Source organism: Betta splendens, unplaced genomic scaffold, assembly GCF_900634795.4.
Source record: "Betta splendens unplaced genomic scaffold, fBetSpl5.4 scaffold_31, whole genome shotgun sequence".
NCBI lineage: Eukaryota > Metazoa > Chordata > Actinopteri > Anabantiformes > Osphronemidae > Betta > Betta splendens.
The window spans coordinates 15,562-29,857 of record NW_026577850.1 but is presented as its reverse complement, the minus strand read 5'-3'; the positions used below and the strand labels follow the sequence as shown (position 1 = coordinate 29,857).

The 14,296-nt window shown below is 47.2% G+C and overlaps 1 protein-coding gene across 1 annotated transcript; it reads left to right on the top strand.

Annotated features, from left to right (window-relative positions):
- Nucleotides 1–1,465: 1,465 nt before the first annotated feature.
- Nucleotides 1,466–4,401, top strand: LOC114850900 (proton myo-inositol cotransporter-like). The gene is made up of 2 exons (XM_029142477.3): nucleotides 1,466–1,624; nucleotides 1,716–4,401. Exon 2 carries the CDS (start codon nucleotides 1,743–1,745, stop codon nucleotides 2,325–2,327), a length of 585 nt encoding a protein of 194 aa, XP_028998310.2. The 5' UTR covers nucleotides 1,466–1,624; nucleotides 1,716–1,742; the 3' UTR covers nucleotides 2,328–4,401.
- Nucleotides 4,402–14,296: the final 9,895 nt, after the last annotated feature.

The following is a 14,296-nucleotide window of genomic DNA, read 5'->3' as shown; positions in this document are numbered from 1 at the left end:
CAGGGATTAGACAGTCGATGGTCAAGAGACAGGCTGGGGTCAAACTTACGACAGGACAGGATTAAAGGCAAGGCAAGAGGCGAGGTCACGGAAAGCAGGGTCATTCACGGATCAGGATACAAGATACAACTCTGGACTGCTGGCTGCTGCTACACACAGACAATCTGGCAACTGGGCAGGGCTAGAGCTGGTGCCTAAATGCGGAGTGATGATGACTAGATGGGTAGCAGGTGAGTTGATTAGAACCGGAAGTAAAGCTGGCTGAAACTAACAATGACTGAGACAGGAAGTGGAAAGAACATAAAACCAGAAATAACATAAAACAGTGGTGCAATGACTGAGTCCATGACACTGTTGGGTGTGATTATGTAGAAATGTTGATTTACTGCTGGTGCTGGTGGCAAGATTAGAGGTTGTTAAAATGGCTCAGCAACATGACTGACAAAGCAATTTCCAGGCCCTAAATGAACTGGATTCACTCTTCCATAGTGGAGACATTAAAGATTTTCACCATGTATGCGTACAGAGCCCTGCCCCGCTGTTTCCCTGTGTCTCTGATGGGCTTAATCATGGGCCATTATCAGGCCGCACTCATGCTGTTTTGTGTGACACTGCTTTTCATATATTGATCAATTCTACACACAAACACATTTACCACCATCCCATTTCTCCAAACGACAGATATGGAACAAGACTCATTGACACATTAGCTTTTCTGTTTTATGCTCAATAATTGTGAAGATAGAAAACAATAGTGATTGAGCATGCAAAAGACAGACTAATGCTTTGGTTCAGCATTTATCCTCACATAGGACTCATACGATTCAGTAGTTTTAAGTTTTAGAATATTAACTGATGCTCTGTAATCTATAAAATACTGTGTGCTTTGCACTTAGTTCAACAATAAAATGAATTTGATTCCCTTTTCCAAGTCAACGAGTAGCCTTGTGAACACAACACCTTCCTCATAGAAACATACTAGTGAACTAGCTGAGGTGATTAAAAACAGATGTGTTGAATTTTATCTTGTCTTTTTTTCTCCAAGGTAGAGCTGTCATAACTAAATATGGCCGGTAGGAGGCAGCTGTTGCACTGGGCGAACAGCAGCCTGTTGTACAGTTAAACATTTTGATACAAATTGTTGTTAAAATGTATATGTATACATACATATACATGTATAATGTATATATCTGAGTATATGTATATACTCAGCTAAACCCATAGATGTGTTGATGTATAATATATATAGACAAAATAATAATAAACAAATGATTTATTTATTCAAATAGCATTAATTAGATGTTTTTTTTTATCTTTTTATGCCGCATTTCACGCCTACTAACCCAATTGTAAGAGCTAAAACCTGTCCATATAAGATTCTCATCTCCACTCCAGCATCGTGCTTCCAAAACAATGTTTCTTTGCGTCATGCCGACGCTGGTCGTGACGAAGTGTTCCACTACACTCCTCCTATCCCACCTCTCCTCTCCGCTCTTCTTCAACGCTCCCATCAGGACCACGGGGATGTGAAGCATTGATAAACACAAAGCTGGAGCTTTTATTTTGTGGGGTTTGGATAAAAGACAGTAACTCCAGACTAAGGGGGTGATTTTTAGTTCAGTGGGTGAGTGTGTTTTTGTTTTCTTTTTGTCAAGCATTAAACACAACTCAGCAGCCCTCTCCTGTGTTGTCTTCCCCATATGTCGCGGAAGCAGGTCGACCATGACTACAACCTCCGTAGTATGAGCAACCTGATGGGCGAGCGGCGGAAGAAAGTGAACGATGGGGGAGAGCGGAGTCTCATCAAGGCTCCGTCCAGCTCCAGCATCAGCAGCCAAGGCGCCTCCGCTGGTGCCTCCGCCGCCGGCGCCTCAGCGGCAGCCTCCTCCTCCTCCTCCTCCGCCGCCGCCGCCGCCACCGGGGACCTGGAGAGGGCTGCGCGGAAGCAGTTCCAGCAAGATGTCACCCCCGGCTTCGTGTACGTCCTGGCCGTGTTCTCCGCCCTGGGCGGCTTCCTGTTCGGCTATGACACCGGGGTGATCTCCGGGGCGATGCTCCTGCTGAAGAGGGAGCTGGAGCTGAGCGCGCTGTGGCAGGAGGTGCTCATATCCAGTACTGTGGCCGCGGCCGCCCTGTCCGCCCTGCTGGGCGGCTTCCTCAACGGGCTCTTCGGGCGCAGAGTGTGCATCCTGCTGGCCAGCTTCTTCTTCACCGTCGGGGGGATCGTACTGAGCACCGCCCCCGGAAAAGAGGTGCTTTTGACGGGCAGACTCATCGTTGGAGTCGGTCTCGGTAAGACGCGTTCAGAACGGCTTCTGTTCTTATAGAAATGAGACAAGGTGACAAAGTTAGATTCACGTTGTATTTAATGGCATGAGACGTAAGTACAGTTGCACTTAACTGGAAACCAGAAAAGTTACCTCACCCCAGTGCAGCAGATGCTTTATAGATTTGTGCATGATCCCTTTTCACTTGTTCTCCATTAAAGTTCAAAGGTCATCAGGTCTTAAAGCTTTTTGCAGTGATTTGGTTTGTTGTTGTCCCTCGTCTCCTCGTCTCAACACACTCCACAGTTTGTAATTACACAGCATGGCCCTCTGCTTCAGGCTGCACTGTCTCCATTATTACCATCATTATCAGCTTTATTAGATTTGATGTGCTACTATTAAGAGAACAACCAATAAACTCCTCCTGAATGATAAATAAATAGGAGGCAGACATCCCGCTGCCCAAAAGGAAGATCAAATGAACACAGAGAGCTTGCAGGAGACTTTTAGTGTTGATCAGGTTACAGTACGTCTATCAGTGACTGATGTCAGATGAACGTATGTGACTGGATGCACACTGTCACCCACTCTGCTCCCCTTCCCGCATTAACATCTTTGCTTTCCCCTCTCTCGACTCGTCCCCCTCCCCTCCGCTCGGCGCTTGCTCTCACATGCACTCTGCCTTTTGATCAGAATTCAATGGAGCCCAAATTATTCCTAGTGGATGCTGTTGCTTGTGAGTCACATCCTCTGTAGACGGGGCCGTTAAAACTGGCTTTCAAGGCTGAGCGCCACTTGTTCTGTTGAGAGTAGGGAGCACTCTCCTCAGTGATACATGGGGGGATTGCAGTACATTCTTTTTCCTCAGTAAACCACTGGAAAGGAGACTTAATTCTTAACTAACCCTCCCCAAACGAAGTGAAGAGCTTTGTGTTTACTTCCTTTACAGACGTACTGTAGCAATTAGATTTCAGCTGACATTTGCATTCTGACCCAGTTTAGGACCATTTCAGCTGCTTCTTGAGGATTTGTTATGAACCATAATCTTTAAGCTAATAATGGTTGTTTGCATGTTTGCTTATTCATTACTGCTGGAGAAATATTGAAAAACAGATGATGAGGAATTATAGAAAGAACCCATGCTTCAGTTTATGTATTCATTAGCTTTTTAAGTATTTTGGAATGTATGTTGATTGCAGTATAAATGTCTCATTCTGTCATTAAAAACTGGTAAAACCTGGGAACAAGAAGTGCTAATATAAAAACACTCACCACAAATATGGAAAAGATCCTCATGGACAACCTCAACATAGGACAGGACAGGAGTTTCTATGTCCTGTGGTGGAGACACACGTGAGCCCCTTGATGATCCCGTCCAGCGTTTTTACAGGTTTTATCGCTTAGAACTGGATTGTAGCAGTGGCTGTATGTCTCAGTGAAAACAGGTCCGGAGCTTTGGGTTGGATAATAACAATTTTTTATAACAGTCAGGAAAATCTTATTACTGAGGATCAAATTAAAAGTAATGCTATTAAGATGCATTGAAGGACCTGTTAGAGCTCTTATACAGTGTTTTACAATGTTAACTCAAACATCCAAGTTACAGTTTATCTTCATACAGTAAATGCAGCTTTTATGCAGCTGTTGCCCTCTTCAAATATTTGCTTACCTGTTACCTGCTGCTGATTATATTCTACTGCAGTCTGATAAACAGACCACTGCTCACTTACACAATTCAAAATAGCAGTAAATAAACACACAGGAGCTCTGGCTGCTCACATGCGAAGGAAAGCGCTTGCGTCATTTCAGCTGTTTCATTACACTGTAAGCGTCGATGTCATTAGAAGCCTCCCCGTTTCCTGTCACCACCTTTTCCGTCATGCTGATCTTCATTAGGCTAAAATGCACCAGACGAGCCCTGCTCCATAATGAAGCCCATTCTGGCCTGTGGAGGCGCTAATAAGGAAACATTTTTCACTGCGTGCCATTAGGCGAGCGCGTCACCTGTGCGCTCGTTAACAGCCGCTGCTTCTCGGGAAAAGCTAATTGCGTAGCATTTCTGAACCAGCGCTCTGCAAAAGGTCACGGGGTGTTTGTCAAAGCAGAAAAGGCCACACGCCACCAGGCCCCGACTCAGAAGCTGCTGCTGCTGCACGTCTGCTCGCTGCTCGTTACTGTCGCCGCTGCGTGAGCCGCTCCTCGTCTGTGCACCAGACGCTCAGGACTGACAGCGGTTTGTTACCTGACTTGGCAGTTACAATCAAATTAGGAGGTTTCTGCTACTTGAACAAAATGTTTGTGGAGTTACGACCTTTCATCCACCTAAATACTGGATGTGAAATTTTGCATGACTTATTATGTCCTAAGCACTGCAGTTTACTGGACAGACCTCCTCATTAACACTGTGTGACAATGAATGCTATCAACATAACAGGCTAAATAACATTATGACTATTTGCATAATGTTTGAAATTGTAGTCAAACTAGCATAGCCATCGCCTCACGTCGTTAAACTGGTGGATTTTCTCCATTTTGGTAAAAATGGTACAATCTCCTGTCCTTTTTTGTAAAGTAATTTGATGCTTGGCCTGCAGCAATAGTCACTAACCATTTCATACACTTGAGAGCAAATAGAGGCACTCTCACGTTTGTATTATCATGCTTTCAGCCTTAACTACCAGCAGTTGCAAAGTGTTTTGTTCCTCGGAAACAACAGATAAAACGTCTGCAGGAAAATACAAGTTGTTAATTATATTGTGATGAATTTAATTGTAACCCAGAGGCTTGCTAATTAATTGTTGCTTTATGTACAGGAATTTACTCAATTCTCATTCTGACTAAATGCGAACTACATGTACATGTGTTCATGTGAATTTTTGTGTTGCTAAAATGCTGTGTTTGGAAAATGAGTCGTTCTTGACATTTGTATATTTTGAGCTTCCTCCAAAATGGTTTCGTAAGAAGGAGACATATTGTTCTGTATGTTTAATCACACATTGAAGATTCACATTTCAAAATTGGACTCATACAGTATAACATGTAATAATAAGCTTTAGAGAACCAAACCTGATTTGAATTAAAAGACTACTGATACGATAAAAGGCCACAGCCTCCCTTAGTTTGAAGCGTTCATGCTTGTTGCCTGTTTAAAGGTCAAGAGCACCAAGAGATTCTCCCTTTACAGGATGTCATTCATCATTTTTCAGAGATCTTACAGTATCTGCTTTTCCTTCCACTGTGACAACCAGCTGCTTAGCAGACAACCTCCTGTCTGTCTTTCCGCTACATCACAGTGAATGTATCTAGTGAAGTATCTCCCTCGTACTCTGATCAAGTGAGTCAGCCCGGGGCTTTGTAGCGCGTGCCTAGAGGCTGCCTTCACAAGACCAGACACATCCTTTGTTTAAGTGCTCTGAGCTGCTTTGAGCCTGAGTCTGACCAGACGACGACTTGGAGGAAAGAAGAAAAAAGAAAAGAGTAGGACTGGGAGCTGTCCCTGGTCCTGAAAGGAGAGCTCATTAACGAGACAGGGAACAGAGTGTGACTGTGTTTGGAGGGGATTCACGTTCAAGCTAGTGAGGAAACGCAGCCTTTAGTTGAGCTAATCTTGCCTGTTCGCTATGCAATTTCAAACGCATAGAAAACGTTGCTCCATTAATTGATGCACTGAGAGTCTAGGTTTAGCAGATAAATCAGCATCAATGTTTATATTAAGTACATGTGTGATAATATTTTTAAGACCTTTCTATATTTCTGCCTGTGTGTGTCCGTGTCTCCAAACATCGCGGCCTTCTTCGTATGGGTGCATTTACTCAGTGTGGTTGAAGATGGGCGTGGGTCGTCAAACCATCAGTGTCTCAGTCGCGGTGTCAACATCAGCTGTGTCTGGCAGCTTGTGATGAGCTGGACAGAGACAAGCTGTGATACATATGTCTGCAGAGAAGCAACAGGGGGAGAAACTACAGCAGATAAAAAAAGGTGGAAGCGCACATTCAGTTGTTGCCAAAAAACAAGGTGAAGCGCTTGAGGACTGTTTGTGTGAGTAAGCGCTGCATGTGTTTGCATGCGCGTTGATCTGCATAATGCCACTCGCGTCTCCAAACATACAGTTCAAACCCGCCTGATCAGCGCTCAGCTGTCAGATGGAGACCCCTGAAAACAGAGCCCATAGTTTTTATGTTTGCTGCCGCTGCTGATTAAGTGCTGCGCAGATTGGCATGAAATCTACCTGCTGCTGTGTGAACGTGTTTAGTGATTGTATTCAGGGGGAATCTATGAAACTCCATGCAGTTGCAGGAAATAGCACATTGTTCACTGCAAGGTGCTTTTTCTTTCAATGCACAGTGACATCATGAAGCGACATGAGCTGTAACTGACGTGACCTCATTCATTGCAGACAGACCTGTGCACACGTACAGTCCTGTTCTGTTCCTCTGCCGTTCATGCTGTGATCGTGTGGCGTCTGTCCTTCAGCAGCATCTCTAAAACATCCCAGCAGACAGACTTGGTGCCGAAGAGCAGTTGATTCGATTTCAGCCATGATCGACTTCTCGGATTTCCGCTGTCAGATCATAATCCTGTTTTCATAATTAAGATAAAGTTTGACACTGGAATTTGTATTGCTACAATCTGTTTACGCCAGCACACGATCTGCTGGTGTAAATGTATGTTTTTCTGTGGGTCTGAGACGTGACTTTCCCCTCTAAAACTGTGCACTATGGGAGGGGGGAGGGGGGAGTGTTTATTTTGAAGTTAAGGTTTCGGACCTCACCTTTTCCTCTCAGTCATCGATTTGTCTCCCAGAGCTTCCACAGCACGGTGCTCGCTCCGAGACAGCGCACCTGGTTTCCATGGCAACAAGTGGCCACGTAGTCACAGCGGCCATCGAGGGCATGGTGGTGACAGTGGGAAGGGGGGGGCAGCGGGAGATAGGATTTAGTGGGAGGGAGCGGCAGACTATTAATAGAGCTTATCAGGAGCCAGCTGCAGAGAGCAGTGTCACGATCTGGGTTTTTGTTTTTTGTTTTATTCTGAAGGACTCTGGTTTCACATATGTTTTGGTTTCCTGTTATATTTTGGTAGTACGTCCGGTTTCTGTTTTCATCTGGTTTGTTCCCATTTCACGTCACGGTCTCATTACACACACCTGTCTGTTAATAGTAATCACCGCCAGCATTTAACCACCACCGGTTACCTCAGTTATCAGCCAGATCGTTGTACTTACGTCGTCCCCTTCCAGCATTCAATTGTCAAATTATCTCGACTTTGACCCTGTTCCGTGTTCCCGACTTCTGATTATCGCCTGATCCTGACTGGTACCGTATGTTGTAGATTCTGTTACTGAACCTTGCCTGTTTACTGGAAGCGACTTAGCCTAATCCCTCTGTGCCTCAATCTTCGTGCCTGCAAGTGTATTACCTGGACTATCTGTCTGTCTGTCTGTCTGCATTTGCACTGCGCATTTGGGTCCTCTCTCTGCCGTTCCATGAGGTTTCATGTCACCTCATCAGAGGTGTGTGTGTATTGGTTATTACCTGGTAAAGCAAAGACACACCTCCCCTTACCTCCTCACCCTTGGCGGCTGACATGTCTTCTCACTTTCCTCTCACCTCAGCTGTAACAGTGATTATAGTGTATATAACCCTAAGTCTCTCTCACACACACAAACACACACACACACACACACACACACACACACACAGTTAACACATTGTGAGTTTCCTAAGGTTTCACCACATGTCCGTCATCACCTCCTCTCAAAGTCTAGTCAGTGTCCTATTCCTATTTCTGGTGCAGTTTATATGCGGTAAAATCTTCAAACATTCTGATTCTAACATTTGCATAGTTGAGACAAAGATTTGCTGAGCAGGAGGATAACATTACCATTTGAATAAATTATATTGCAGTTGTTGATTTAAATGTTTTAACCTTCATTTTGAAGGAAGTAATCTTTAACTGCTAAAAACACTGAACCCGGGGCTTTTATGGCTAAGCCTGTATGATTTTACCCAGACTCCATCCATGTGGTTGGCTCACATTCACTTCATCTGAGTACCACAGCCTTTCACTTTAGTAATGAACTCAGAGAGGTGATGTCCCAAGTCAACGAGCGCTGATAACCATATTTCCAGGCCGAGGTGGAGTTGGAAAAAAAAAAGTTGAGGTGTTGGAACGGCAATTATGACGGAGCAGCAACATCACACACCAGCCCTGTCGGCCATTACATTGTCATTTGTTGTGAGAAACTACAAATTACACTTCAATGAACAAACTGATTACTTTAGACAGGCTTGTTCATCCAATTCTTCTTGTTTTTGTTCTTCTACATGTACAAAACCCATGTGATGTGTGGACACTGAGTGGTGGAAGAGTAGATCACTGTGCTGTACACACCTGTGGAACTGTACAAGACATTTAATGTAGCATGGAGACAGAGTATGAAGGATAATGAACATTTCCTTGATTTCTCCAATTTAAAAAAGAGAGATGAAAAGCAAGTCCATTCAATGCCCCTTTTTATGAGCACTAGTATTGTTTTTTCTTCCTACACTTCACTGTTGACTTCACCGGCCAGTGCTGCCTTGTTTTTCCCATCTCTTCTTTCCTCCTTTTCACTGATGAAATTACACCTGAGCGGTGTTCAGGTGAAGAAACAAGGCTTTGTTGTAATTCTGTGTGTGATAAAAAAAAGTACAAAAGGAAGCCTGAGATTGTATATTATTGACTTTATTTAAATAGATGTCTGTGTTACCCGTGGTCCCTCTGGCTCGGCCGTGGGCTGGAAGCAGGTGTTTCGGCAGTCTGGATCCCACTCGCGTACCTCTCCGCTCCTCCAGTTCAACGTGGGATTGTGACGCCTCAACCAGGTGTGTCCTAAGACGACAGGGTGATAACAAGATTCTACCACCAGAAACGTTATTCTTTCAGAGTGTCCATTTGCGAATGTCATGTGCACAGGATCCATGTGATGTGTGACTCTCCACAATCGGCGGCCATGCAGTGCTGCCGTGCTCGCTCAGCACTGGGGTCTCAACACTGGCTGGGTCCATTTCTGGACAGATTGTTCTGTCAGGCTTAGGCAGAGATCGGACCCACGTGCACAGTGCAGACACACGGAGTAGATGGTAAAGTCAAAGTTTAATCTAAAATCGTGGTACAGACGGTCCAGGTCATACACAGAATATCTCATGTAGTAGTACAGGACGAGCAGGCTGAATCAGGTTCAGGGACAGACAAGAGTTCGATAGCAGATTTCAACATGGCAACGGGGAGCCGAGGGGAATTTATGACTTATGTTCTGCAATTATCCTATGTTTTGTCTTACATCTGTCTTACATCACGGCGTCAGTGATGTGATGGTGCATGCAGTCTGATTGGGCTACACAGACGTTCCACCATAGTCAGACAGAGAGGTTAAAAGGCAGAAGTAACTTGAGGATCGTGGGCTCTTTGCATCACACCTTCGTGGTGTGTGCACAGATCTCCCCAGCTGGTTTTTGGTTTGTTGATGTGCACAAGCAACATCCATGTTTTTGATTTGCCTTCCCCATTATTTTTATTTTATTTTTATTTTTATAATAAATCACACAAAAGACAACTTTCTCATCTGCCACTTTAGGGAAAATTTCCACCACAGTTTTGGCGTCCACAAACAGGATCCGGTGCAGGTCGTCTGGACGCTGTGACCAGGGACCATAGTCCTGAGGACTAGGGTCGCTCAGCCTCCAAACCTCTACAGACATTCAGAGCTGGGAGGACTGCTCACCCGTCTGGATCGCCTCTGATTAGATCCAACAAACTCAAATTCAAACTCAAATCTTAACTTGGCTCGGCCCGGTGAGAGAGATTTCTTTGTGGTGATTGATTTGATTTGGAAAGAAAACAAAAGAGTGGAACTTTTATTTTTAATTTGGCTGAAAATTTTAAATTGGTTGAAAAAAAATCTTCTGTTTGGTCGAAACACTAATTTTGATTAGGAAAATTGATTAGATCAAAATAATAATAATCCCAATAATACCATTTCTTAATTAGGTCAAAGTCTGCTCTGGGTGGTGAGACGATGGTTTCTAAGGGTTGGCTCGTGGGTCCGAGCTTTCGTTTGTACTGAGGGTACAGACCAGTGTGCAGATCTGAGCACAGTTCGTGAGGGGGAATGGCCCTAAAATGTCCACCCCGACCCTCTCCCACCAAGTACTGCTGCAGCGGACCCTTGGAGCGCTGACAGGGTCCTTTCTGAGCAGTGCAGGTGTCACAGCACTGGACGTGGAGCTCCACATCTTGACGACAGCCAGGCCAGTAGAACCTCTGCCTCAGACGGCGAATCGTTTTGGTGTTGCCGTAGTGACCAGCCCCTGCCGTTCCATGGACCAGTTGGAGGACCTCGGGCCGCAGGGCGCGAGGAACCAGAAGCTGTAGTTTGTCCGATCCTTGGTCTGGTGCTCGCCACCGTTGGTACGCCACTCCGCCGTGCAGCTCTAAGTTACCCCACTGAGAATAGAGGACGTTTACTTCAGGCTCCTCTGCAGACACTGCTGTCCAGTCTGGACGCTGCCGAGCTTCCAGCCAGGCTCACAGGGTCGGCCCCTTGGTGATGGCGTAACTGTTCCTCAGTGAACAATTGCTCTGCCTCTGCGCTGTCGACTCCTAGGCGGGCGGCGGCTGCCTCCGGTGCCCGCTCCCTCTCTTCCTGACGCTGGCAGTGGCGACACTCCTCCGCAGCGCAGGGTCGCCTGGAGAGGGCATCGGCGTTGCTGTGCTGTCGCCCCGGTCGATGTTGGATCTCGAAGTCATACTCCTGCAACACCTCCAGCCACCTCGCCACCTGACCCTCAGGTTGCTGGAAGTTGAGCAGCCAAGTGAGAGAGGCATGGTCAGTGCGCAGGGTGAACTGATTGCCAAGCAGGTAGGGTCTGTAGTGCCGCACAGCCAGGACCACTGGCAGCAACTCCCGCCTGGTCACATAGTAGTTGCGCTCTGCTCGGTTCAGACTGCAGCTGTAAAAAGCCACCGCTCTCTCACCTGCCTCCCCCCCTTGAGAGAGGACGGCCCCAACCCCCACATTGCTGGCATCGGTGTCAAGGATGAAAGGCTGCTGGGGGTCAGGGAGGGCCAGGACCGGAGCATCAACCAAGGCCGCCTTCAGTTGCTGGAAGGCAGTGGTGCAGGCGCTAGACCACTCGAACCGCTTGCCCTTCTCCGTCAGTCAATGTAGTGGGCTGGCGATAGTGGCGAAACCCCAAACGAACCTCCGGTAATAGGAGGCTAGCCCCAGGAAACTCCTCAGTTCACTGGCGGTGGTGGGCGTTGGCCAGTCCCGGACAGCCGATACCTTGGCCTGGTCTGTGGACACCCCACGTGCGCTGACCACATGCCCCAGGAACACCGTTTCTCTGGCCAGCAGATTGCACTTTGCCGGGTTCAGCCGGAGCCCAGCCTGGCGAATGACGGTGAAGACCTCCCGCAGGTTTACACCCGAGAGACTCCCAGATGTGCGCCACTACGCTGACCCAGCTCCCTCACAGCGTTGGCGGTCTCTGTTGTCGGAATGCTGGCTAATGGAGGTGACGATTTGAGTGCGTTGGCCTCAGTGCGCCGACGAACCCGGCGTTCCCTGGGTTTGACGCTCTTTCCCCAGCCCGACTGAAGTGGCACGGTCTCCGTGCCAAAGCATAGGGCTAGCCCCGACACATCAACACACGCACCCCAGCGGGTTAGCAGGTCTAGGCCGATGATGCACTTGTCGCGGATGTCAGCAAGCCAAAACTCATGGCTCACCTCTAGCTCCTTCACAGTGACCTGCAGCGCCCATTTTCCTGGCATCACAGTCTTTTCCCCAGTAACAGTCACTAAATCTGTTGTAGTGGGGGTCCACCCCTCCGGGAGTGGACCGGTTCTCCTCTGACGCCTCCGTCTCACCGCTGCACTCGGCCGCCCTCGCCAGCGATGGCTGGTCCAAGAGCCTCCGCTGTGATGGTCTCGGGCTCAGTACCTCCTCGGCCCGCTCCGCTTCGCGAAGCACCTCTTCCAGAGAGCTAGGCATGGAGAGGCGGACATGCTGGCGGAGCCGCTCCGGCGTGAGTCCCTGCAGGAAAGCGTGCAAACTCAGCTCTTCCCGAGCGGCGGCAGGAAATGAGGGGTAGCCGCGCCGCGAGTGGAGTTGTAGATCGGCGGCGAACGTCCTCAGACTCTCCCCCTCACTGCGACGACGAAGGGCTAACTGCTCGCGTGCCTGCTCTGTCGATGTCCGCTGTCTGAAGCGTCTCTCCAGTGCCACGGTGATCACCAGTAACTCCTGCCGTTGCTCCGGTGCGACATCAATTAGCACCTGCAGAGCGGGACCCTCCAGAGCCAGGGCCAGCTGCGTCGCCGTGTCTTTGCCGCTCCAACCACCGTGCAGCGCTGCGAGCTGGACCTGAGCGAGGTAGGGCTCCAGGGGAGTTTGGTCAGGCTTTGCTGGTTTTATGCAGAGGAAACCTGGGGACGCTGGAGCAATCGGGTGCGTCTGGATCGCGGCCGCCCCGCGTTGGCCTCTCCCGCATCAGGTTATTCAGAAGCAGGCTGCTTTCTAGCACAGCTCGCTCCAGTTCCCGCAGTTCTCCTTCCATGGCTCCTCTTTCTAGTCTAACAAGACAGGTTAAAGATCCCACTTCTGACACCAATGTTACGAGCCTCGGTGTGAACAGCACTCCTTTATTTTCTTATAACAACAGCGGGGTCACAACAGGTCTCACCACAGTCTTCAATCCCCCCCGGAACTACACGGAACAAAAACTCCCGCCTCTTTCTCCCGGGTCCCTTTCCCCCCGGAAGCACACCTGACGTCACGCAACTATCTGCGCTTCAAAATAAAAGAGCCGGATAACACAACACAAACTGGAACAGTCAACCAAACTATGTACACCCCCCCCCCCCGGATCGCTACAATATTAATCTAGAAACATTAATATACCTCGAAGTTGGGGCACCAGGTTTGTTTTAAAGCTGAAACCACGCTTGTGTCAATCTAGTCAACCCCAGATATCAATTCAATGAGTTACCACTCATGAACACCAATAACCACTTTCTTGTGATAAAACCAAATCAGTCTCTTATGCCATGAATTCTTGTCGCGGTTCAGTGACCTCTGTTTAAATCTGAAGAACAATGCACACAAAACCAGATTCCTTTTAACGTTTTATTAATCTAACACTACTGGATATATGAATAACATAATATGGAAATACTCAAATAAACAGAATAGAAAATGAGAGAACGATCAGAATGAGATGATGAACAAAGAATGGTCAAGACCTGAGTGTGTGATGGCTTTGATCAAGAGAAAAGAGTATTTGTGTCTAACTAATTCAAATTTAAGGATAACTAATCAATTTGGAATGTTCAATTTTAGCGCTTTGAGAAACACCAGAATTCTCAGAGGATCAGAGATATTCGTCTTGCCTTAGTTTGGAGCTGTAGCCGCTGTGCAGCGTCTCCCGTTACCGGTTAGTTGAGCAGGCGTGCCCTCTCTGGTCCAGGTGCCACGGCCTCTGGGCCAGGAATCGTCGCCCGCGATTGATGATGACCGCTCGGGTTCAGCGAAGTAACAGTCAGCCAGGCTGGACTTTCCAAGGTGTTTCAAAGCGTCAGCGCTACTTAAACTAGCCCAAAAGCAAACGGGCTGGAATCTAATTTAATTGGTTCGATCAAAAATAGCGAGTCAATTAAGGACTGGTTGTGATAGTTTCAGTTTCGCTGACTTTCTTGATGACTTTCTAACGTTACAAAAATCGTTGTTCGTTCGTGTTTCTAAGTTTAACTTAGGTTTACAAAATTTAAGAGCAAGGGAAAATTAAAGAAAAGTAATATGACGCAAAAAGAAAAAGTGAAAGAAGTTTGAAGATAGAGGGAAGTCCGTTTTGCCTTGGGTTTAAATACCTCTGGGGCAGTGGTCACTGCAGGGCGGAGAAATTACTTCAACCAGTGGTGAAGAGTTCCACCTCTTTAGATCAGGAATCAAACTATTTGATTTGGATCGCTCCTAAATCTGGGAT